Source organism: Sus scrofa, chromosome 13 (genome assembly GCF_054392235.1).
Source record: "Sus scrofa isolate SSC_HxYL_T2T_F1_AM1 chromosome 13, Sscrofa_HxYL_maternal_Yorkshire_Landrace_v2.0, whole genome shotgun sequence".
Taxonomy (NCBI): Eukaryota; Metazoa; Chordata; class Mammalia; order Artiodactyla; family Suidae; genus Sus; species Sus scrofa.
Window position 1 is genome coordinate 152,803,517 of NC_139395.1, and position 27,598 is coordinate 152,831,114.

The 27,598-nt window shown below is 37.5% G+C and overlaps 1 protein-coding gene across 1 annotated transcript in view; it reads left to right on the forward strand.

The window, feature by feature from the left end:
• Nucleotides 1–304: 304 nt before the first annotated feature.
• Nucleotides 305–27,598, forward strand: part of KPNA1 (karyopherin subunit alpha 1) — a gene marked incomplete at its 5' end in the record, with an annotated part of 55,742 nt that continues 28,448 nt past the window's right edge. Inside the window, 3 exon segments of the mRNA NM_001163405.1 lie at nucleotides 305–438; nucleotides 22,394–22,501; nucleotides 25,475–25,574. Coding sequence (NP_001156877.1) covers nucleotides 310–438; nucleotides 22,394–22,501; nucleotides 25,475–25,574 — 337 coding nt within the window.

Consider the following 27,598-nt stretch of genomic DNA (forward strand, 5'->3'; position numbering starts at 1 on the left):
GGTTGCAGACATGGCTCAGATCTGGAATTGTGGATGTGGTATAGGCCAGTGGCTACAGCTCCAGTTCGACCTCTAGCCTGGGAACCTATGGATCTGGTGTAGGTCACAGACATGGCTCAGATCCTGTGTTGCTTTGGCTGTGGTGTAGGCCAACAGCTGTATCTTTGATTCGACCCCTAGCCTGGGAACCTCCTTGTGCTGTGGGACAGAAAAAAAAAAAGAAAAAAGGCGAGCTATTAAAGTAACAGAGCTCTTTATGTTAAGCTAAGTTCTTCTGTTCCCTCCCTTTCTCTTATTTTTGTAGAAATCATGACTACCCCAGGAAAAGAGAACTTTCGCCTGAAAAGTTATAAAAATAAGTCCCTGAATCCTGATGAGATGCGCAGGAGAAGGGAGGAAGAAGGACTACAGTTACGTAAGCAGAAAAGAGAAGAGCAGGTAAGTCCTTTAACCTCATTAATTTCTCAGAACTAACATAATGTTCCATTTTAATCCTGACAGCAAACCTTTGTTTTAATTTTAATGATGTTTAATACATATGTGTGTGTATATATACATATATTACCTCCCCCCACTATAAAACCAAAAATCCTTTATTTTAGGTGTAGGAGAGTGTAGGTAATGAAAGGTAGGATATAAGAATGGAGAAATCTCTCAGGTTACTATGTTCCTAGTATAACCTCTGTTTAGTATTTTGGCCTGTTAAATTTTTCTAAAGTTACAACTTCTGTAAGGATTGTATATGTATATTAATGAATTCTCAAGTGGCCAATAAATTATTGCTTTTTATTCTGAATTTTAATTTGAAAGTTTATAAACATATACAAAAATATAGAGTAGATAATGAACCTCATAAACCCATCCTTTGGGTTGGGTTAAACCCATTATGAGGTTTAATTGTCAACAGTTTGCTGTATTTGATTCATGTGTCTATCTTTACTTTTTTTATTATGACGTATTTTAAACAAAATTTCAAGGACTAAGTCTTTTCACTCCTCAATTCTGTATAAAGACATTCAGGGCAAGGATTTTTGATCATTTTAAACCTGAGAACATCTACAAGTGATCCTAAGACTCACTCTCACTTGACCTTACTCTAAAAATACTCATAGAACAGGTGATCCATCACTTTTGGCAAAGAAATTTAAAAGATAGAATACTTAGGTGACTTTTTTTTCCTAAGACTTGAGCTTGGAAGGACCACTTGACCCCCATACTATAAAAGCTCTGTAAAAGGCATACCTGAGAAATAAGGTAATCTGATAAAAAATATTTTTTAGTGAGGTATTCTCGATATATACACTGTTGTTTTGAGTAGTTCACTAGATAATCCAGTTATGTGAAGTCCAAGAGTACATTACAACCTCAGTGTTTTGTTTAGGCTACAAATGTTTGAATCACTATGTCATTCTTACTGTTTGAGGGTAGGGACTGAGTTTGTAATATTGTAATACAGCTTGTATTAACTTCAGCAAATTAAGTTAGGAGTTTTTAACATTCTGCTTTATGATCTTTGAAAGCAACCACTTGCTCATAAAAGGATTAGTTTCTTTTGGTTTCTTGTTGCCTCTTTATTCCTCTATGTGTCTTATTTGAAGTGGAACCTTTTCTTTGGATGAGCGTTTATTTAGCTTCTGTTTTGGGGGTAAGTTTCAGAAATTACAACAGTACTGTTACATATTTATATTTGCATGTAAATATGAATACATGTATACACACCCAAGCACAAGTCTGAATATAACCAGTAGCCTATGACTTATATTTGGCATGAAGCCATTTGAAGATGTAGTAATGGCACTCTGCCATTAATAGTGTACATTTTATACTGTTTCTTTTTGGTGATGGGGATTTTGTGTTATTAGACTTCATTATAATATAAACAAAGTAAAATTTTCATATTCAGTTCCCTGAAGGCATGGTTTGTTTTTTTTTTTTTTTTTTTTTTTGTCTTTTTTTTTTTAGGGCTGCACCCACGGCATGTGGAAATTCCCAGGCTAGGGATCTAGTTGGAGCTGCAGCTGTTGGCCTGCACCACTGCCACAGCAATGCCAGATCTGAGCCATGTGTGCAAGCTAGACATGGCAAGTCCAGATCCTTAACCCACTGAGCGAGGCCAGGGATCAAACCCTCATCCTCATGGAAACTAGTCAGGTTTGTTACTGATGAGCCACAACTGGCACTTCTAAGGCAGATGCTTTATCAGGTGACAGGTATAGCCCCACTTATCTGACTAATAAAACACTGATAGTTGAAGTTCTGTCATCTTCATTGTATGTGATCTGAAACTGTGCTAGTGCTTTAAGATAGTTCTATGATAAGTTTCTGGAATATTGTTCTATTTAAAATCTTCCAAAAAAAAAAAAGGAGTTCCCGTTGTGGCACAACAGAAAGGAATCCGACTAGGAGCCACGAGGTTGTGGACTAGATCCCCGGCCTCGCTCAGTGGGTTAGGGATCCAGCGTTGCCATGAGCTGTGGTGTAGGTCACAGGTGGGGCTCGGATCTGGCATGGCTGTGGTGTAGGCTGGCAGCTGTAGCTCCAATTCGACCCCTAGCCTGGGAACCTCCATATGCTTCGGGTGTGGCCCTAAAAAGCAAAAAAAATAAAAACAAACCCAAAAACAAAAAACTTAATTTTGGGAGTTCCCGTCATGGCTCAGAGGAAATGAATCTGACTAGCATCCATGAGGATCCAGGTTCGATCCCTGGACTTGCTCATTGGGTTAAGGATCTGGCATTGCCTTGAGCTGTGGTGTAGGTCGCAGATGTGGCTCAGATCTGGAGTTCCTGTGAATGTGGTATGGGCCAGGGGCTACAGCTCCAATTCGACCTCTAGCCTGGGAACCTCCATGTGTCGCAGATGTGGCCCTAAAAAGACAAAAAATAAAAATAAATAAATAAAATCTTAATTTTGTTGTTTCATACATGCCATCTTATGTAGGGAGAACTCATAAAAACAAATCACGCTTCTTAATATCACATCAGTACTTGTTTCATGCCTAATTTGTAAAATAGTAAACATCAGTAAAATACAGATTCATTTAGGTACTGTTTATCTTCCCATAGTTGCTCTGTCATCTATCGGGAAAAATTACAGGCTTGGGCCAGCTGCACAGCTAGATTTGAGGGTAGTACAGGAGTTGATGCTGCCAAGTACACAGAAGATAACTGCATCTTTTAGAACTTTACTTGTAGCAGACTAGCACTTAATATCTGTTATTTATGTAGCACTGTATAAATGGCCTTTGTTTATTTGACACCAACAGATCAAACTAAAATTCATTTTTTGGCAAAAAATTTGCTAGTTGATGTCATTCTGATTGAGCCAGTTTTGTAATTTTTTCATGTATTAAAAGATGAACGTTTTACATTTACTATTAAAATACTTTGAATTGGAGTTCCCTGATGGCCTAGACGAGTTGGCACTGTTGTGGCTCTGGTTGCTGCTGTGGTGCGGGTTTGATCCCTGGCCTGGGAACTTCCACATGCCATGGGTGCAGCCATATAAAAATATACGTGTGTGTGTGTGTGTGTGTGTGTGTGTGTGTGTGTGTGTGTGTGTTAAACAGACTCTTGCTAACTCAGTGTGAGTAGGTAACATTAGTAACACTGAGATGCTAAAAAGTGTGTAAAACCCATAGTGATGAAGAGTGGGCGCTTGCTTGATGTTTTTATTTACAGGAAATATCTCATGAAGTGAACAAGTTGATAAAACTTGTGGACAGCCAGCCAACTTTTCCCACTGAATAACTTGGTTGATGAATTCAGGCAACATGTACTCTATATAAGGCATGCAAATCATGATTATTTTGGTAGTTTTTGTCTTTTATAAAACCTGTTTTTTGTGACAGCATGGATGTACTTTGAAGGCATTATGTGGAGTGAAATAAGCCAGAGAAAGATACATACTGTATGATTTTGCTTATATGTGGAGTCTAAAAACAAACAAAAAACCCAAACTCATAGGAAAAGAGATTAGACTTGTGGTTATCAGAGGTGGATGATTGGAGGGGGAAGAATAGGAGGAAGGTGCTCAAAAGGGACAAACTTCCAGGTATAAGATAAATAAGTACTAGGGAAGTAATGTACAGTGTGACTATGGCTAACACTGGTGTATAATGTATAGGAAAGATGTTAAGAGAGTAAATCCTACGGGGTTCTTATCAAAAGGAAAATTTTTTCTTTCTTTTTATTGTATCTGTATGAGAAGATGGATGTTAGCTGAATCTAGTGTGGTAATCATTTCACAGTATATGTAAATCAAACCATCATGCTGAATATCTTAAACTTGTATAGTGATATATGTCAATTATTTCTTAATTAATTCTTAATAAAACTGGAGGCAAAAGATTAAGCCAAAAGGGAGAAGAAACAGATTGAAAAAAAACCCCAAATACCTATTTTTCTCTGAGTAATACATGTACATAATTAAAAAAGTTAAATGGGAGTTCCCGTCGTGGCTTAGTGGCTAACGAATCCAACTAGGAACCATGAGGTTTCAGGTTTGATCCCTGGCCTTGCTCACTGGGTTAAGGATCTGGCGTTGCTGTGAGCTGTGGTGTAGGTCTCAGACTTGGCTCGGATTCCATGTTGCTCTGGCTGTGGTGTAGGCCAGTGGTTACAGCTCCTATTAGACCCCTAGCCGGGGAACCTCCATGTGCCGCATATGCGGCCCTGAAAAGACCAAAAAAAAAAAAAAAAAAAAAACCCAGTTAAATGATGCTAAAATACTTGAAACCAAACTAGCAGTATTCCTGGTCTCATTCCCAAGTAAATCTCTCAGCTGTTCAGTGTGGTTTATGCTATATTTATGAGTAATATGTGTATGTTACTCTATGTCTTTATCAATTAAAAATATTATCTATTGATGTTCTGTTACAGTAGGTAAAGATTTAAGCTCTTTAACCCATTCTTTCCCTTGTGTATGTATCTTCCTAGTATAGTTTTAAGTTTTCATGGCTGAGCTGAATAGTATACTGTGGTTACATTTCTTTCCTTATACTTCATTTTTCCTAGAGTGAATTGTCTGGTTCTTTACCTGCTTGGCTTTCTTTGTTCCTGGCTGTCTTCTGAATTATTTTTTGTTTTCTTTTCTTTTTTAACTTGGTTGAACTTCTCATATAGTTTCAGTTCTATTTCTTTACTTTGGAGACCTTCACCTTACATTTTTTTCTCTCTTGTTCCAGGCAGCATTGTTTATCCTAAGGTGGGCTTGCTGCATAGTTTTAGGACTTCCTTTTGCTGGTGACTTCTCATCTCTTCCCTTAACATGATCCTTTTAATATAAATGGTATTGTGTTTTTGATTTTAAATTCCATGATCATATCATATTAAAGACACTGCCTGTGAATATAAATTTTCCAGTATCAATAGATGTAAGTTAGTGATTAGGTTTGATTTTTGAGTCATAAAACAAATCAAAATGAGGGAGGATATCCTTAAAAATAAAAGGGATTAAAAGGCCCTTACCATGTGTCATGCTTGTGATTAAACCAGAGAGAGAGGAATTATTTAATATACTTTAAAATATGGCAGTATAATTATTTCTATTGGGATATATCTTAAGGACAAAAGTATAAACAAATCTTAAGCTGCTTTTAGTAATGATATAGGAATGATACTTACTCTGAAACTGTATATCCTTGTATATGAATACAGCAAATAAGTATTTATGTACTTAATATTAGGAACCTGGATTTTTTAGCCTAAGAATATATGAAAATGTAAAAACAAATTATATAAATTTAAATTGGTAATATCACTAGGGATTCTTGACATGTTTTCTTTAAACACACACACACACACACACACACACACACACACACACACACACACACCAGCTCTCTCCTAAAAAGGCCTAGAGATAGTGAAATACCTTGTAGCAGTGAGCACTGCTGGTACCCTGAAATGGTGGTCATTGAACTTTTTCTCTCAAAGGAACAAGGCTCCTTGGAAAAATAATTGATTCTCCATTAAAGATATTCAAGGTGAACCTGTAATTTTTTTTCTTAGCATAAAACAGGGAGGTTGTTTAAGATGTGAAATTGTGTTGAAAAGACTGAGGAGGTAGCTTGAACAGGCTCCCATTAGCTAAAAGTAGGATAATTTGAGTTTCAGAAAGAATATTATGGGAATTTTGCTTACAGCCAAGGTGAAGTAGCAGGGACCAGCATTACTCTGTGAAGAGTAAATAGGCAAAATAGGTGAAACAGCAATTCAAGACACCAGTCATCAAAGAACTTACAGCTATCCTTAAACTATTGCAAAAGATTGAAGAAGAAAGAACACTCACAAAATCATTCTGTGAAGCCACCATCACCTTGATACCAAAACCAAAGACACTATAGAAAGGAAATTTTAGGTCAATATCTTTAATGAATATAGGTGTAAACATTTTCAACAAAGAATTAGCAGACCAAATCCAACAATATATAAAAAGGATCATACACCATCATCAAGTTGGATTCACCCCAGGTTCATAGGATAGTGCACATGCAAATATCCCCATTAACAAAAAAAAGACAAAAAACTACATGATCACCTCAGTGGATGCAAAAAAAAGCATTTGATAAAATTCAACATACATTCATAATAAAAACTCTCACCAAAGTGAGTATAGAAGGCTGTGTCTCAACATAAAGAAAGCATTGATAACAAATCTACAGCCAGCCTAATACTCAGTGGTGAAATCTGAAAGCCTTCCTGCTAAATTTTGGAATAAGACAAGATGGCCACTCTTCTCACTTCTATTGAGCATAGTATTGGGAATCCTAGCCATAGCAGTCAGATAAGAAAAATAAAGAAATGGTATCTGTGGAGTTCCTGTCATGGCTCAGTGGTTAACGAATCAGACTAGGATCCATGAGGATGTGGGTTTGATCCTTGGCCTCGCTGAGTGGGTTAAGGATCTTGCCTTGCTGTGAGCTGTAGTGTAGGTCACAGACGTGGCTTGGATCTGCCGTTGCCGTGGCTGTGGTGTATGCCAGCAGCTGTAGCTCCAATTGGACCCCTAGCCTGGGAACCTCAAAATGCTGCGGGTGCGGTCCGAAAGAAAGAAAGAAATCGTATCCAGATTAGAAGGGAAGAAGTAAAATTGTCTTTATATACAAATGACATGATGCTCTATAAAGAAAACCCTAAAGACTCCACACAAAAACTGTTGAAACTGATAAATGAATTCATCAGAGTAACAGGATATAAGATTAATATACAGAAATCTGTGCATTTCATTGCATTATCAATGAAATTCCAGAGAGGGAAAGTTAAAGAAACAGTCCCTTTTAAAATCACATCTACCCCCACCCCCCAAAAAAAAACCTTAGGAATAAACCTGACAAAGGTGGTGAAAGAATTATATGTTGAGAGCTATAAAACATTAATAAAAGAAAATAGTTAAAATGGCTGTACTTCCCAGAGCAGTCTACAGATTTAATGTGATCCCTATCAAATTATGCATGACGTTTTTCACAGAATTAGAACCAAATAATCCTAAAATTTATATGGAACCACAAAAGAGCCAGAATTGCCAAAGCAATCCTGAGGAAAAAGAACAAAGCTGGTGGCATAACCCTCCCAGACTTCAGACAATAAAGACGATGGATCACTGGAACAGAGTAGAGAACCCAGAAGTAAATGGAGTTCAGCTAATCTTTCACAAGGGAGGCAAGAACATACAATGGAGAAAAGACAGCAGGTGGTGTCAGGAAAGCTGGACAGCCTCATGTAAATAAGTGAAGTTAGAACACTTACACCTTATGTAAAAATAAACTCAAGATGGCTTAAATACTAACAGACATAAAAGGAGAAATTTATGGGAATACAATAGTAGTAGTAGGAGACTTTAACATCCCACTCACATCAATGGACAGATCCTCTAGACAGAAAATCAGTAAGGCAACAGAGATTCTAAATGACATAATAGAAAAGTTAGACTCAATCGACATTTTCAGGACATTATGTCCAAAAAAATCAGAATATACATTCCTCTCAAGTGCACATGGAACATTCTCAAGGATTGATCACATACTGGGGCACAAAGCTAACCTCAACAAATTTAAGAGTATAGACATTATTTCAGGTATCTTCTCTGACCACAATGGCATGAAACTAGAACTCAACTACAGGAAAAGAAATGAGAAAAAACTTACTAGGTGGAGATTAACAACATGCTACTAAAAAACTCATGGGTCAATGAGGAAATCAAAAGGAAATAAAAAAATACCTCGAGACAAATGATAATGAAGACACAACCACTCAAAATCTATGGGACACTGCAAAAGTGGTGCTCAGAAGTTGGCAATACAGGCCTTCCTTAAAAAAAAAGAAAAATCTCAAATTGACAACTTAACTCCCCACCTAAATGAATTGGAAAAAGAACAACAAACAAAACCTAAATTCAGCAGTAGAAAGGAAATCATAAAGATCACAAAGGAAATCAATAAAATAGAGATAAAAAAAAAACAGTAGAAAAAGTCAGTAAAACCAAGAGCTAGTTATTTGAAAAGGTAAACAAAATTGACAAACCTCTGGCTAGACACCATGAAGAGAGAAAAAACCCAAATAAAATAAGAAAAGAAAAAGAAGTCACAACCAATACTACAGAAATACAAAAAACCATGAGAGAATTCTATGAACAACTGTATGCCAACAAATTTGACAACCTAGAAGAAATGGACAACTTTCTAGAGACTTAGAGCCTGCCAAAACTGAATCAAGAAGAAATAGATCAACTGAACAGACCAGTCACTAGAAATGAAATTGAATGTGTCATAAAAACATTCCCTACAAATAAAAGTCCAAGACCAGATGGCTTCACAGGTGAATTCTACCAAACATACAAAGAGGAACTTATACCCATCCTCCTTAAACTTTTTCAAAAAGTTGAAGAAGAAGGAGCACTTCCAAAGACATTCTGTGATGCCACCATCACCCTAATTCCAAAACCGGACAAAGATACCCCCCCAAAAAAACTATAGGTCATTATCGTTGATGAATTATAGATGCAAAAATTCTCAACAAAATTTTAGCCAATCAAATCCAACAACATAAAAAAAAGATCATACACCATGACCAGGTGGGATTCAGCCCAGTTTCACAAGGATAGTTCAACGTATGCACATCAATCAATGTTATACACCACATTAACAAAAGAAAGGTCAAAAACCACATGATCATCTCAGTAGATGGAGAAAAAGCATTTGACAAAGTCCAACATCCATTCATGATCAAAACTCTTAGCAAAGTTGGAGTTCCCGTTGTGGTATATCGGAAATGAATCCGACCAGGAACCATGAGGTTGCAGGTTCGATCCCTGGCCTCACTCAGTGGGTTAAGGATCTGGTGTTGCCGTGAGCTGTGGTATAGGTCAAAGATATGGCTCGGATCTCAAATTGCTGTGGCTCTGGTGCAGGCCAGCAGCTATAGCTCTGATTCGACCCCTAGCCTGGGAACCTCCATATGCTACAGGTGTGGCCCTAAAAGGACAAAAGACAAAAAAAAAAAAAAACCTCTTAGCAAAATGGGTATTAGAGGGAACATACCTTACCACAATAAAAGCCATTTACGACAAACATATAGCAAATATAATACTCAATGGAGAAAAGCTGAAAGCCTTTCCAGTAAAATCTGGAGCAAGACAAGACTTTCCACTCTCACCACTTTTATTCATCATAATATTGGAAGTTGGATATAAGATTAGCACTCAGAAATCAGTGGAATTTCTGTATGCTAACAATGAAAAGGAATACAAAAATACAATACCTTTTAAAATTGCACCCCTAAAAATCAAATACCTGGAAATAAAACTGACCAAGGAGGTGAAAGACTTACACGCTGAGAACTATAAAACATTAATCAAGGAAATTAAAAAGATGTAAAGAAATGGAAAAATATTCCATGCTCCTGGGTTGGAAAGAATAATATTGTAAAAATAGCTGTACTACCCAGTCTTCAGATCAATGCAATCAGTCCCTATCAAATTACCCATGACATTTTTCACAGAACTGCAACAAACTATCCAAAAATTTATATGGAACCATAAAAGACCCAGAATTGCTAGAGCAATCCTGAGGAATAAAAACCAAGCCGGAAGCATAACTCTCCCAGACTTCAGGCAATATTACAAAGCCACAGTTATCAAGACAGTGTGGTCCTGGTACGAAAAGAGAAATACAGTCCAATGAAACAGAATAGAGAATCCAGAAATAAACCCAGACACCTACGGTCAATTAATCTTTGACAGAGGAGGGAAGAATATAAAATGGGAAAAAGACAGTTTTCAGCAAGTGGTGGGAAAATGGGACAGCCGCATGTAAGTCAGTGAAGCTGGAATGCCCTCACACCATGCACAAAAATAAACTCAAAATGGCTTAAAGACTTAAAACATGAGAAGACACCATCATACTGCTAGAAGAGGACATAGGCAAAACATTTGCTTATATCAGCCTTACAAATGTTTTCTCAAATCAGTTTCCCAAAGCAACAGAAATAAAAGCAAAAATAAACCAGTGGGACCTAATCAAACTGATAAGCTTTTTGCACAGCAAAGGAGACCATAGAAAAAAAACGCCAAAAACCAAAAAGACAACTTACAGAATGGAAGAAAATAGTTTCAAACAATGCAACTGACAAGGGCTTAATCTCTAAAATATACAAACAACTTATACAATTCAACAGCAAAAAACCCAATAACTGAATTGAAAAATGGGCAAAAGGAGTTCCTGTCGTGGCTCAGTGGTTAATGAATCCGACTAGGAACCATGAGGTTGCGGGTTCGGTCCTTGGCCTTGCTCAGTGGGTTAAAGATCTGGTGTTGCCGTGAGCTGTGGTATCGGTTGCAGATGCGGCTTGGATCCCACGTTGCTGTGGCTCTGGCGTAGGCTGGCGGCTACAGCTCTGATTCGACTCCTAGCCTGGGAACCTCCCTCCATGTGCCACAGGTACGGCCCTAGAAAAGGCAAAAAGGCCAAAAAAAAAAAAAAAAAAAAAAAAAAGAAAGAAAGAAAAAAATGGGTAAAAGACCTGAATAGACATTTCTCCAAAAAAGATATACAGATGGCCAACAAGCACATGAAAAAAAATGCTAATCATCCCTGATTATTAGAGAAATGCAAATCAAAACTACTGTGAGGTACCACCTCATACCAGTCAGAATGACCATCATTAATAAGTCCACAAATAACAAATGCTAGAGGGGGTGTGGAGAAAAGGGAACCCTCCTGCACTGTTGGTGGGAATGTCAGTTGGTGTAACCACTATGGAAAACAGTGTGGAGGGACCTTAGAAAACTATACATAGAACTACCACATGACCCAGCAATCCCACTCTTGGGCATATATCCAAACAAAACTTTCCTTGAAAAAGACACATGCACCCGCATGTTCATTGCAGAACTATTCACAATAGCCAAGACATGGAAACAATCTTAATGTCCATCAGCAGATGATTGGATTAAGAAGTGGTGTGTGTATATATATGCAATGGAATACTACTCAGCCATAAAAAGAACAAAATAATGCCGTTTGCAGCAACATGGGTGGAACTAGAGACGCATACTAAGTGAAGTAAGTCAGAAAGAGAAAGACAGAAACCATATGATGTCTCTTATATCTGGAATCTGATACACAGCACAAATGAACCTTTCCACAGAAAAAATCTTGGACTTGGAAAATAGACTTGTGGTTGCCAAGGGGGAGGGGGAGGGAGTGGGATGGACTGGGATTTTGGGGTTAATAGATGCCAACTATTGCCTTTGGAATGGATAGGCAATGAGATCCCACTGGGAACTATGTCTAGTCACTTATGATGGAGCCTGATAATGTGAGATCAAGGTTGTATATATGTATGTATGACTGTAGAGTGGAGAATTGACAGAACACTTGCTGTACACGTGCTGTACAGTAGAAAGTTGAGAGAACACTGTAAACTAGCTATAATGGAAAAAATAAAAACCATTATTAAAAAAAAAAAGATGGCTTAAAGACTTAAAAGATGTGACACTGTGAAACTCCTTGAAGAGAACATAAGCAGAACATTTTCTGACATAAATCATACCAGTGTCATTCCTAAGGGTCAGTGTCCCAAGGCAAAAGTAAGAGAAAAGCAAAAATAAACAATGGGAGCTAATCAAACTTAAAGCTTTTGCACAGCAAAAGCAAGCATAAACAAAAGCAAAAGACAGCCTATGGAATGGGGAAAATGTTTGCCTATGGAATGGGAGCTAATCAAACTTAAAGCTTTTGCACAGCAAAAGAAAGCATAAACAAAAGGAAAAGACAGCCTATGGAATGGGGAAAATATTAAGACCAACAAGGGCTTAATATCCCCAGTATACAGACAGTTCATATAGCTCAATATCAAAAACGAACAACTCAAACAAAAACTGGGCAGAAGACCCAGAAAGATGTTTTGGCAAAGAAGGCTTACAGATGGCTGACAGGTGCATGAAAAGATGCTGAACATAGCTAATCAATTATTAGAGAAATGAAGGTCAAAACTGCAATGAGGTATCACCTCACAGAATGCATATCATCAAAAGTCTGCAAATAATAAATGCTAGAGAGGGTGTGGATAAGAGGGAACCTTCCTACACTGTTGGTGGGAATGTAAATTGATGCAACCACTGTGGTAAACAGTATGGGAAGTGAAAATTGATGCAGCCAGTATGGATAACACAGGAAATGTAAAAGACTAAAAATAGAGCTACCATACAATTTAGCAATCCCACTCCTGGGTATATACCCAGAAAAGATAAAAACTCTAATTTGAAAGGATCCATGCATCCCAATGTTCATTGCAATGCTACTTACAATAGTCAAGACATGGGAACAAGTCCAGCGCCCATGAACAGATGATTGGTTCAACAGTGTGCGTGTGCGCAATATATACACACAGTGGAATATTACTTAGCCATTAAAAGGAATTGACTCTTGCCACTTGCAGCAACCTGAATGGGCTTAGAGAATATCACTGTAAGTGAAGTAAGTGAGACAGAAAAAGGCAAATATATGTTACTGCTTCTGTGTGAAATTTCAAATATAATAAAATGAATCTATAGGCAAAACAGAAATAGACTCAGAGACATAGTAAACAAACTGTGGTTACCAGAGGGGAGAGAGAGTGGGAAGGGGATAAATTAGGAATATGGAATTAATAAACTACTGTATATAAAATAGATATGCAACAAGGATTTACTATATAATACAAGGAACAACATTCAATATCTTGTAATAACCTATAACGGAAAATAATCTGAACATGTATTTCACATATATGTATATACACACACATAATACATATATATGTCTTTGCTATATACCTAAAAACTGACAATTTATAAAAATTTAAATTTCACTGGAGTTCTGTTTTGGCACAGCGAGTTAAGAATCCTGTGTTGTCACTGCAGCAGCTCGGGTCTGATCCCTGGCCCAGGAACTTCACGTGCAATGGGCACAACAAAAAAATAAACAAACCCAGCACAAATAGAGATAGATGGCAAATTAGAAATTGCAGAAGATCAAAAAAAAAGAGAAAAAAAGAAATTGCAGAAGATTAATGAGCTTCAAGGGATAAAAATAGGATCTAATCAAAGTAAAAAAGAAAGGTAAAAGAGCACACGTGTGCACACACAGAAGAGCAGACATCAGTGAGTGATGGGACAACTTATAAGAAGCCTAATACCTGGGCAATTAGGGGCCCTGAAGAAGAGGAAAGAAGGTTGGAAGAGAAAAATATTTAAAGAAATAATTGCTAAAAACTTTTCATAATTATTGAAAACTATAAACCCACTGATACAAGAAACTCAGTGAATCCCAGCCACAAAACATGTGAAGAAAACTACCCCATGGCATAATATGAAACTATTTAAAACCAATCGTAAAGAAAAGGTCTTAAGAACATCTGGAGAAAACAGACATGTTACATAAAGGGAAACAAAGGTAAAGGTTGTGTCAAATTTCTCATTGACAACATATAATACAAGCCAGATGACAGTAAAAAAAAACAAAACAAAAACAAAACCTTAAACGAAAGAAACAATCAACTTTGAATTCTGTAGCTGGCAGAAATACTTTTCAAACCAATGGTGAGACAAAGCTGTGTCCAGGCATATAAAAACTGCAAGAATTCATCATCATCATACCTGTACTACAAGTAGTTGTGTCCTTTAGACAGAAATAAAATAATGCCCTGAATTATTTTGAAGTAAATCCCAGACATCAGATTGCATCACTTACAAATACTTCATTATGTATCTCTTAAAGATAAAGGCTTCCCAGAGTGATACAGGCATACCTTGTTTGACTGCATTTTCCCTTATTATGCTTTGCAGATTGTGTGTGTGTGTATGTGTCTGTCTGTCTGTCTAACAAATTGAAGGTTTGTGGCAGCCCTGGATCATATGATGCAAATCTGTTGGTGTCATTTTCTCAGTAGCATTTGCTCTGTGTCATATTTTGGTAGTTTTTGCAACATGTCACACATTTTCTTTCTTTTTAAAAAAATTTGTATGGCTGCACCCACAGCATATGGAAGTTCCCAGGACAGGGATTGAATCCCAGCTGCAGCTGTGACCTCTGCCATAGCTGTGGCAATGCTGGATCCTTTTTTTTCTTTTTTGTCTTTTTAAGGCCACACCTACTGCTATGGAAGTTCCTGGGCTAGGGGTCGAATCAGCGCTGCAGCTGCAGGTCTGTGCCACAGCCACAACAATATGGGATTCGAGTTGCATCTGATCTATGCCACAACTTGTGGCAGCACTGGATCCTTAACCCACTGAGTGAGGCCAGGGAAGAAACCCACATCTTATGTAGACTATGTCGGATTCTTAACCCACTGAGCTACAACAGGAACTCCAATGCAAATCCTTTAATTTAGTGCTCTGGGCTGGGGATCAAACCCTTGTCACCACAGTGACCTGAGCCACTGCAGTCAGATTCTTAACCCACTGTGCAACAGTGGGAACTCCCAGACTTTTTTTTTTTTACTGCTTTATTTGTTTTGGTGATCTGTGATCCTTGGTGGTCCTTTTGGTATTGGAAAAAGGTTAGGACTTGCTGAAGGCTCAGGTGATGGTTAACATTTTTTAGCCATAAAATATTTTTAAAGTAAGGAAGTTAATAGTTCCTTAATATCAGTCCTGTAGTCACTATCCATCAGTTTTTCACCTAAAGCTTTAGTAGCCTTTTGTGGTCATTGCCTAGGTCTTTTAGTTTACCAGGAGTTACAGTGATCATTTTGTCATTCCTTCTGCTTTTATTAGCCAGCAGGTCACTCTAAAGAAGAGCTTTTCTTCAACATGTTTTTTCGTTTTCCTGAATTACTAATCATATAGTAAAGAGAAATACTTGATTCTCTTTGTTTTCAAAATAATGAGTTGGTTCCTTAGCATCCTTCAAAGGAACTAGTAAAGTGTGAGTGTGTTTTAACATTATTAGGAGCTCATGGTGTTTAACATGAAATAAATATTTCAATATGTTTCAGCTATTACTCTTTCCTAACTTAAAAACTTTATATGATACAATACATCATATATTGACAATGTCAATATGGCATTGACGGTATGTCAGTGTAGTAGATATAGAATAAAGTGTACAATTTGATAAGTTTGGACATACATATTTATCTGTGAAACCATCACTGTGATTAAGATAGTGCATAGGGACATGTGTGTGATTGGATCACTTTGTTGTACAACAGAACTTGAAACATAAATCAACTATACTTTAATAATTTTTTAAAAAAGACAATGTATATATTTATTTCTCCCAAAACTTTCCTGGCACTTTTGTAGTACCTTTTTTCCACCCCCTCATCCTGTCTCAAAGCGACTTTTGGCCTGTTTTCTGTCACCATTGATTATAGTTTTCATAAATGGAATTACACAATGTGTATTCTTTTTTATCTGGCTTCCTTCAATCAGCTTGATCATTTTGAGATTCATTTTGTGTGTCAGTAGTTCTGTTTTATTGGTGAGTAGTGTTCTATTGTATGAACAAACCACAGTTGGTTTCTCTATTCACCTGTTAATGGTAATTTGAATTTTTTCCAATTTTTGGTGGTTGCATATAAACCTGCTGTGAACATTCATGGACAGCTTTTTGTATGGACCTATATTTCGATAGATATTTAAGAGCAGAATGACCAGATGTGCTTTAAGTCAATGTGTACTTAAGAAGCTGCTGTTTGCCAAAGTGGATTGTCCTATTATTTTACCTTCTCATCAGTAGAGTATGAGAGTTTCAGTTGTTTTATGTCCTTGTCAGCATTTGGTGTAGTCAGTCTTTTTCATTTTAGCTGTTGTAAGGTTTGTGTAGTAGTATGTCATTTTTTGTTTTAATTTACATTTCCCTAATAAAGATGAGAGCATCTTTTCATGTGCTTATTTGCTATCCGTATGTCTACTTTAGTGAATCCTGCTTTTTTACTTGAGTTGTTTGTCTTCGGGATACAAGTCCTTTATTTACTTATTTATTTATTTATTTTTTGTCTTTTTCTAGGGCCGCACCCGAGGGATATGGATGTTCCCAGGCTAGGGGTCTAATTGGATCTGTTGCTGCTGGCCTATGCCAGAGCCACAGCAAGGTGTGATCTGAGCCGTGTCTGTGACCTCCACCACAGCTCATGGCAGTGCCAGATCCCCAACCCACTGAGCAAGGCCAGGGGTCAAACCTGCATCGTCATGGATACTAGCTGGATTAGTTTCCACTGCACCACAATGGGAACTCCAAAAGCAAAAGTTTTTGACTGTGGAGTTCAGTTTATCAGTTTTTTTCTTTTATAGATTATGCTTTTATATATTAATATAATCTAAAAGTCTTGCCAAATTTCAGGTCACTTAAGATTTTCTCATGTTTTCTTTAAGAAGTTGTATTGTTCTTATATTTAAGTCTATGATCACTTATGTTTAATTTTTGTATATAATGTAAGGTAAGGTGAAACAGACCTCTTTTGGAATTTGGCGATCCATTTGTTCAGGTGCCGTTTACTGAAAATATTCTTTTCTCCCATTGAATTGCTTTGTAACCTTTTACAGTCAATTGACCATATCTGTTGTGGGTCTGCTTCTGAACTTCTACTTTGTTCCATTGGTCTCTTTGTTTATCTCCTATATACTGCATTGTCTTGGTTACTGTAGCTTCACAATGAGTCTGAAAATCATGTAGTGTTAGCCCTCTGATCTTGTTCTTTTCAAACTCTTCTGGCTGTTTTAGGTCATTTACATTTTTATATGAACTTTAGAGTCACCTTATCAATTTGTACACAAAAACTTATGGGAAATTTGATTGTGATTGTGTTACATCTGTAGATCAGGTTGGAGAGAATTGATACCTTAATAATAATGAGTCTTCTGACTCATAAGCATGGTCTATCTCTCCACTTTTTAGGTTTTTAATTTTTCAGTGATTTGTAATCTTTGGTATATGTGTCTTGCACATTTGGTTAGATTTTTTTTCTATTTCATAGTTTCTGATGATATTGTAAATGATATCTTAAATTTCAGTTTTCATTTGTCATTGTCATTGTTTAGAAATAGTTTATTTGTATTTTTATAATACAAAACTAAATAAACCTCTAGTGTGTTAGTTTGCTCTTACTTTTATTTTAAATTGTCAAAATACAAAACTAAATAAACCTCTAGTGTGTTAGTTTGCTCTTACTTTTATTTTAAATTGTCAATTACCTTTTTTCTTTTTCTTTTTTTTTTATGGTCGCATTTGCAGCATATGGATGTTCTCAGGTCAGAGTTGCCTGAGGCACAGCTGCAGCAATGCCAGATCCTTAGTCTCTATACTGGGTCAGGATACAACTAGAGATTCTCATACTGAGAAGTAAGTCAGAAAGACAGATATCATTATGCTATCACTTACATGTGGAATCAAAAATACGACACAAACGAACCTATCTACAAAACAGACTCACAGACATAGAGAAAAGACTTGTGGTTGCCAATGGTTGCAAAGAGGGAAGGGGGAGAAAGTGGGATGGACTGGGAGTTTGGGATTAGTAAATGCAAATTATTACATTTAAAATGGATAAGCAGTGAGGTCCTACTGTATATACAGTACAGTACACAGCACAAGGAGTTATATCCAATCTCTTGGTATAGACCATGATGGAAGATAATATAAAAAGTGTGTGTGTGTGTATGTATGTATATGTGTGTGTATATTCTATATGTATGCTGGGTCACTGATGCAGAGTGGAATTCAGCAAAACATTGTAAATCAACTATACTTTATTTATTTATTTATTTTTGTCTTTTTGTCTTTTCTAGGGCCGCTCCCGAGGCATATGGAGGTTCGCAGGCTAGGGGTCCAATCGGAGCTCTAGCCACCGGCCTGCGCCACAGCCACAGCAACGGGGGAATCTGAGCCGCGTCTGTAACCTACACCACAGCTCACAGCAACGCCGGACCCTTAACACCCTTAACCGACTGAGCAAGGCCAGTTATAGAACCTGCAACCTCTTGGTTCCTAGTCAGATTTGTTAACCACTGAGCAACAACAGGAACTCCCAACTATACTTTAATTTTTAAAAATGTAAAAAAAGAAAAGAGGATAATAGATACTCCATGTTATTACTTATATGTGGAATCTAAAAAATAAAACAAATTTATGTAGCAAGAGAAACAGGCTCACAGATATAGAGAACAAACTAGTGGTTATCAGTAGGGAGATGGAAGTGGGGAGGGGCAGAATAGGGATACGGGATTAAGAGACAAACTACTCCATATAAAATAAACATTGGCATTGTTTCTTTTTTATGACTGAATGGTATATTCCATTGCATATATGTACTACGTCTTCTTAATTCATTCGTCTGTGGACATTTATGTTGTTTTCCCTGTCTTTGCTGTTGTGAATAATGCTGCTGTGAACATAAGGGTGCATGTATCTTTTTGAATTACAGTTTGTCTGGATATATGCCCAGGAATGGGATTGCTGGGTCATATGGTAGTTCTATATTTAGTTTTCTGAGGAACCTCCATACTGTTTTCTATAGTGAGTGTACCAATTTACTTTCCCACCAGCAGTATAGGAGGGTTCTCTTTTTCTCCACACCCTCTCCAGCATTTGTTATTTGTAGATAAAGATGGCCATTCTGACCAGTGTGAGGTGGTACCTCATTGTAGTTTTGATTTGCATTCCTGTAATAATTAGTGATGGTAAGCATTTTTTCATGTTTCTACTGGGCATCCAGATGTCTTTGGAGAAATGTCTGTTTAGGTCTTCTGCCCATTTTTTATGGACTATTTTGTTGTCGTTGTTGAATTGTTTGTATATTTTTGGAATAAAGCCCTTGTTGGTTGCATTGTTTGCAGCTCTTTTTTCCCATTCCAGTGGTTTTTTTTTTTTTTTTTTTTTTAAACCGGCTTCTTCTGTTGTCTTTTTCTGTCTGACTTATGTCACTAAAGTGTTACTCTGTAGGTCCATCTACATTGTTGCAAATGGCACAATTTTATTCTTTTTTCATTTCTTGAGAAACTCCTGTCGTGGCTGTATCAGCAGTTTCTTTTGATACTTTAAATTTGTGTGATCCACATTCTGTGGCTTCCATTGTTTCCAGCAGCATCTCTGCTGTCAGTCTTATTTTTTGTTTCCTTGCATGCCTGTAAAATGTCTTTTTTTCCTTTGGTGCTTTAAGATTATATTTTTATTCCTAATTTTAAACAGTTCGATAGGATGTCCTGTTATGTTTTCTTCATATTTCTTTCTGGAGTCCTTTCAGATTTTGGATTTGGGTTTATATTTTTAACAAAATTTGCAAAATTTTGGCCATTAATTTTCCAAGTATATTCCCATACCCCAACCTTGGGGCTCCAATGCATGTATACTAGACCACTTAATGTCCCACAGCTGACTTATGTTTTGTTCATATTTTCTTGGCCTTTATTCCATTTCTTTTATTTTGCTGTGCCCTTAAGTTCACTAATCTTTTCTCTCTCTCTCTCTCTTTTTTTTTTTTTTGCTTTTTAGGGCCACACCCTCAGCCAATGGATGTTCCTAGGCTAGGGGTTGAATCAGAGCTACAGCTGCTGGCCTGTGCCACAGCCACATCAACACAGGATCCAAGCCGCATCTGTGACTTACACCACAGCTTACAGCAACGCCAGGTCCTTAACCCACTCAGTGAGGACAGGGATCAAACCCACATCCTCATGGATACTGGTCAGGTTCATTTCTGCTGTGCCACAATGGGAACTCCTGATCTTTTCTTCTACAGCATCTAATCTCCTCTTAATCCCATCTTGCTTACTTTTCATTTGAAAAATTGTATTTGTTGGTAGTTCCTGTTGTGTCTCAGCATCTTAAGAACCCAACAGAGTGTCTATGAGGATGCAGGTTCGAACCCTGGCCTCACCCGGTGGGTTAGGGATCCGGCACTGCTGCAAGCTGTGGTGTAGGTAACAGATGTGGCTTGGGTCCTGTGTTGCTGCGGCTGTAGCTTAGGCTGGCAGCTGTAGCTCCAGTTTGACCCTTAGCCTGGGAACTTCCATATGCTGCATGTGCAGCCATAAAAAGAAAAAAAAGAAAAAGAATAATTTTATTTTTCATACCTAGGTGTTTGGTTTTTTTTTTCTCATATCATCCTATCTCTCCTTCTCATAGTTATACTTTTTCTCTACTTTTTGAATACATAGAATGTATTTATAGCAACTATTTTAATGCCCTTGTACAGCTCTGCCATCTTTTTCATTTCAAGGTGATTTTGATGGATATGATTAGTTTTTCTTTTCCTTTTGGCTAGTCTTTTCCTATTTTCATGTTTGGGAGTTAGTGATTGAATGCCAAGTGTTGTAAATTTTATCTCCTTTGTCATTGGAGCTTTTTGTATTCTTTTAATACATATGATTCTGAATTTGTCATTGGATGTGGTTAAGTTACTTGGAACCAGTTTGCTTTTATGTTTCATTGGGTTGGACCAGAAGAATCTTTTATCTAGGACTAATTTAGTCTCACTTCTGAGTCAGTGTCTGTTGGAGTATGGTACTCAGTGTCCCTTATATTAGGACTTCTTTTCTATTCCAGCCAGATGAAATACAAATGATTTCTTGACCTATGTGACATCCAGAATTGTTCTGCCTGTTCCTTGAAGGTAGTTTCTCTTCCAGCTTTTGACCGTTTCCTTACACACCTTAAGGGGAACCTTCTGTGGATTTGGGGTTTTTTTTGTGTGTGTATGTCTCTTCAGTACTCTCCCTTGTAGATTCCAGGTATCTTAGCCTCCTCAGTTGTAAATGCTGTCCCTTCAATTGAAGGAGCCTCTAGACCCTGTTTGGGTTCACCCTATCTATGCTTCTGCCTAGAAACTCTGTCCAGGCAATCTGAAGCAATTATAGGACTAATCTTGTTTCTTTTCTTTTTGGAAAGATCGCTGCTTCTGCTACCTCTTGGCCAATATCTGAAACCCATTATTTTAGGGGTTTCATCTGCTCTTTTAGTCATATAGGGTGACAGGGTAAGTTATTGTTATTTTTTATAGCTTGATGAATAAGTGTATTGCCTAGGACTCTTAAGGATGTAATGGAAGTCACCTTAGTGTGTTGCCTTTACTGAGAACTACTTTCCTACACAAATTAATGGATACTTCCAAAGTAGTGTTCAAGCAGTAGTCGTTTGTCATCACTGGTTGCTGGACAGGTTGGAAAGGTCAAGAAGCCTTGATCCACTGTCCTTTAGGGTTAGGAGGGAGGTATTAAGTCATCCTGCCATCGTTTTTAATCCTCATTTCCCCTGATGTATTGATAAGACTATCCTATCACCTACTTCAAGAGTAAAAAAGGAAATGACTAAGCATGCCCCAGCTCATTTTTCAATCTTTTTTAAAAAAATATGTCATGTAGTTTAGGCCTCTCTCAGTGAGTTTTACCTCATCAAGTGTTGGTGGTATTATATTGTGATAATTAATTGCATTAGATTCTAAGACTGGAGAATTCTGAAATAATCGCTCATCAGGAAAGGTTGAAGGAAGCACAAACTAGAATTTTCTTCTTTTTTTTACAAACTAGAATTTTGAAAGTGATTTTGTAAAAGCTCCATCTTTACTGCCTTTTAAAAGTGGGGTACCTTGGAATTCCCATGGTGGTTCAGTGGAAACAAATCTGACTAGTATCCATTAGGATGCAGGTTCGATCCTTGGCCTCGCTTAGTGGGTTAAGGATCCTGTGTTTCCATGACCTGTGGTGTAGGTCACAGACATGGCTCAGATCTGGCATTGCCATGGCTGTGGTGTAGGCCAGTGGCTACAGCTCTGATTTGACCCCTTGCCTGGGAACCTCCATATGCCGTTGGTGTGGCCATTAAAAAGACAAAAATAAAATAAAAGTGGGATATCTGGTGTTTGGATGTTAAACTACCTTGTGTTAGAATTAAGTAACAATCTTTTTATTGTTTTAGTTATTCAAGCGAAGAAATGTTGCTACAGCAGAAGAAGAAACAGAAGAAGAAGTTATGTCAGATGGAGGCTTCCATGAGGCCCAGATTAATAACATGGAAATGGCACCAGTAAGTAGGATAATGAAAGAAACTCTTTTTACTCTTTTTCTGAGAAGATGAGGTTTAAATCTCTTTTGAAGGTTTAAAAAAAAAAAAAAAAGGTTAGATGGCTGCAAAAAGTACTTGGGCATTTCATTTTTAAAAGGAAGCCATATCCATAATCTCATGGTTCATTAAATGTTTTATTTTAAATAATACATGAAGTTAAACAGAATTAACTAAATTTTGAAGATTAATTCAGCTCTTAAAACTTAAAAGATAATTATAAAACTATTCCTTCAAACTTAACAAAGGATACTTTAAGGAAAATCCCAATTTGTTACCCATTTCAGGTACAAAATTAGACAATTCATATGCTTTTAAAAATTAGTTCCACATCGGAGTTCCTATCCTGGCTCAGTGGTTAACGAATCCGACTAGGAACCATGAGGTTGTGGGTTCGATCCCTGCCCTTGCTCAGTGGGTTAAGGATCCAGTGTTGCCGTGAGCTGTGGTGTAGGTTGCAGATGTGGCTCCAATCCCATGTTGCTGTGGCTCTGGTGTAGGCCGGTGGCTACAGCTCCGATTTGACCCCTAGCCTGGGAATCTGCATATGCCTCAGGAGCGGCCCAAGAAATGACAAAAAGACAAAAAAAAAAAGAAAAAAAAATAGTTCCACATCACAACTATTGGAATTTTCTGTTATAACTCATATTGTAACTTTCTTGGGGTTACATAAACAGATAAAAATTATGCCTTATTTTTATGGATCATACCTATCTAGATTTCCAGTTTAGTTCGAGCAATTGTATAATGCTTTAATAGAGCATATATGTGGTTTTCAGAAAAAGAAAAATCTTTTCCTTATACCTCAGTCACCCATTTTCTTTCCCCACTAGCCATTACTGTTGATAGATTATAATTTATTCTTTTTGAGAAAAATCCCCCCCCTTTTTCGCAAATGGTAACATTATGTACAATAGTGTATAGATTTTTCTTTTTCTTTTTTTTTACTTTGTGTATCTCCAATATTTATGGACCAGTTTTCTTTTGGAATTAGAGCAGTTTAGATTATTTTGTTATGCATGTAGACATTGTTGGTAACATTATTTTGGGGTGAATTCTTCTAGGCCCTTCAGGAAGTTGATCTGTTTTTTTTTTTTGTTTGTTTGTTTTTTTTTTTGTTTTTTTTTCTTGCTTTTTAGGGCCACTCCTGCGTCACATGGAGGTTCCCAAGCTATGGGTCCAATCAGAGCTACAGCTGCCGGCCTACACCACAGCCACAGCAACATCAGATCTAAGCCGCATCTGCAACCTACACCATAGCTCATGGCAACCCCGGATCCTTAACCCACTGAGTGAGGCCAGGGATCAAACCCACACCCTCATCGTTCCTAGTTGGATTCATTTCCCCTTCGCCATGACGGGAATGCCCTTTTTTTTAAAGTGTATTTTAAATGAAGTATTTTGTGGACTGTATTAGTTATGGTTCTACAGAGGAAAAAGAATCAACTTGGGGTGGAGGCAGAGGAAGAGAGAAGTTGATCCATCAGTTGTTTGATTTTAAGGAATTGGTACATGCTATTGTTGGAGGTGGTAAGTCTGAAATCTGTAGCTTAAGCGAGTAGGCTGGAAGTTCAGGTTAAAAGTTGATATTGTAATTTTGAGGATGACTTCCTTCTTCAAAAACCTTAGCCTTTGCTTTTAGGACCTTCACTTGAGTGAATGAGACACACCTGCACTTTGAACTTCTCTCAGGTGTACTGATTTAAATGTTAATGCCATCTGGAAAAATACTTTTCACTGCATCATCTAGGCTGGTGTTTGTCCAAATAACTGGGTACCATATCCTAACCAAGCTGACACATAAAATTGACTGTCCTAGTCTATACCTTGTCGTCATGGCATCCAAACCCACCTCCTTAAACCATGAGTCTCAGATAAAGTCAATGACAAAGTCATACCTCCTTATAATGAAATATAGCTGTCTTGCATGCAACTGAAAATGCACTAACCTTTTCCCTAGAAGAGGATGCGAAGTCCTCGGGTGATGTTTCTTCTCTTCTTGATAGCCTATAACTTAAATACCATGGTGTAAACAATACTTAAATACTGTGAATGTACATCTTCTGTTTATATGGTAAGAGGATAAGAGAAGAAAGAAAACAAAGATATATATGGAAACATTCATAACAGAATCATGTAGATACTTTTGTTAATTCAGAAATCAGACCTAAAAGTTTCAAAGGAGTTACTTTTCTGACTTTTAAGAGCAGAATGCTTCATTCTCCCCATAGGCTATTCTTAAGTATTAGGTGTTGTTTACCAACCATCTAGCATTTATAACTCAGTGCAAACTTTCATCGTCACCTATTTTGTTGACTGTTACCCTACATGAAATGATAAGAACTTTATTTCATTGTGACAAGTGATCCTGAAAAGGAAGTTTAACTACTAATACTGGGAGTGGGTTGTAGTGGGAAATGGGAAAGGACTAATAAAGCAAGAAAATAGTGGGAAACTGAAAAGTTTTAATAAAACAAATTTCAAATAAATTTAGGAGTCAGCTGTTGAATTTGGCAATGGCCAGAATCTGAATTATACAAGACTACTCTATACTCATTCAGTAGTTATTTGTTGAGCATCTACCCTACACCAGCCATTTAGCTTTCATGTACTGGGGGAATCGAAGCAATAAATAGATAACTACAAAGAATAACTAATAGTGAAAAGGCTGGGCAGAAGATTAAAATAGAATGGTGTGATAGAGCTAGAGTAGCTGCTTTAGATTTGAAGGTCATGAAAAGCTGATAGATGAAGATTTTTGGCTTCATCACATGATCATCTCATATATTTCCTCATGCAAAGATTATCCTACCTTTGTGTAACTCTTATAGATAAATATAATTAACGCAATAACTTGGCCATGATTTATACTGTTTTTGTTTTCCTTTGAATTTAAGTTACAACTTTATTACATTTGCCTTTCGTTTGTAATGCCAGGGTGGTGTTATTACTTCCGACATGATTGAAATGATATTTTCCAATAGCCCAGAGCAACAGCTTTCAGCAACACAGAAATTCAGAAAACTGCTTTCAAAAGGTGAGTTCTGAATATGTTAAATGTTTTTCATTTACTTACAAAATATTACTTTGCCTTAATCTATTTTTCACACCATAGATAACTTGCTTTGGAATATGTCTATCAACAGGATAAAAGAATGCATACACATGTGTATATTATGAGCCATGACTAACTTTTGAATTTCCTTTTTTTATTTTTATGTTCTCACCAGGACAAGAAGGCAGCATTATTTTCATTTCTGAGCTCCCTTATAAAAGATCTTAAAGTGATAAGAACAGTAGCACTATTTCGTATTAATTAAGGTTGAGAAACTCCACTCCTTTTTATTTATTTATTTATTTTGGGGGGGCCACACTTTTGGCATATGGAGGTTCCAGACTAGGGGTAGAGAATCAGTTACAGCTGCTGGCCTACGCTGCAGCCACAGCAACTCCAGATCCGAGCCTCGGCTGCGACCTACACCACACAGCTCAGGGCAATGCTGGGTCCTTAACCCACTAAGTGAGGCCAGGGATAGAACCTGTGTCCTCCTGGATGCTACTCAGATTCGTTAACCACTGAGCCATGACGGAAACTCCAAAACTCTACTTTTTTTTTTTTTTTTTGGTCTTTTTGCCATTTTCTTGGGCCGCTCCCACGGCATATGGAGGTTCCCAGGCTAGGGGTCGAATCAGAGCTATAGCCTCCAGCCTACGCCAGAGCCACAGCAATGCGGGATCCAAGTTGCATCTGCGACCTACACCACAGCTCATGGCAATACCAGATCCTTAACCCACTGAGCAACACCAGGGATCGAACCCGCAGCCTCATGGTTCCTAGTCAGATTTGTTAAGCACTGTGCCACGACAGGAACTCCAAAACTCTACTCCTTTTTAAAAAAAACTTAAAACATCATTTGAAAAAGCAGTGATTGTTGACTTTAATGTTAGCAGTGTATCACTGAAATTTAAGTATGGATTTATTGGTAGGCAGGGTAACAACCTTTTTAAAAAATACATATAAATAGAATAGACTGGGATATGACACTTATTGTCATTTGGGCAAGTAAGAATTCTAGAACTTTGGAGTTCCCATCATGGCTCAATGGAAACAAATCTGACTAGTATCCATGAGGATGCAGGTTTGATCCCTGGCCTTACTCAGTGGGTTAAGGATCCCGAGTTGCCATGAGCTGTGGTGTAGGTCGCAGATGAGGCTCAGATCCTGCGTTGCTGTGGCTGTGGCATAGGCCGGCAGCAACAGCTCTGATTAGACCCCTAGCCTGGGAACCTCCATATGCCGCAGGTGTGGCCCTAAAAAGAAAAAAAGACCAAAAAATAAATAAAATAAAATTGCTTTTTAAGGGAGTTCCCGTCGTGGTGCAGTGGAAAGAAATCTGACTAGGAACCATGAGGTTGTGGGTTCGATCCCTGGCCTTGCTCAGTGGATTAAGGATCTGGTGTTGCCATGAGCTGTGGTGTAGGTTGCAGACATTGCTTGGATCTGGCTTTGATGTGGTTGTGGTATAGGCTGGCAGCAGCTGCTCCAATTGGACCCCTAGCCTGGGAACCTCCATATGCTGTAGGTGCGGCCCTAAAAAGCAAAAAACAAAAACAAAACAAAAAAACCCCAAAAAACAAAAAAAAAATTTGCTTTTTAAAAGCAATTTTAAAAAATTCCTTTACCCCTGTTGTTTTATTGCCAACTTTGGCTTATTGTTGTTCTTTCTATATTTTGTTTCTCTAATCTAGTGTATTAGCTGCTTTATTTTTATTGTAATCATCAAATTTATTTCTTGTGTTTATACAAATGGTTGATGAAATGCTGAACCAGGAGTTCCCTTGTGGCTCAGTGAGTTAAGGATCCAGCATTGTCACTGCTTTGGTGTGGGATTTATCCCTGGCCAAGGAACTTAAGCATGCCATAGGCTCAGGCTACCTACCTCCCCTCCCCCATCCCTACCAAATGTCTAACCAGGCAAAGAACACACCATTATAGCTTGCTCCAAATTAGCATTGAACTATTACTCACCTCTTTCAGTCAGGAGATGGATTTGGCTAAGA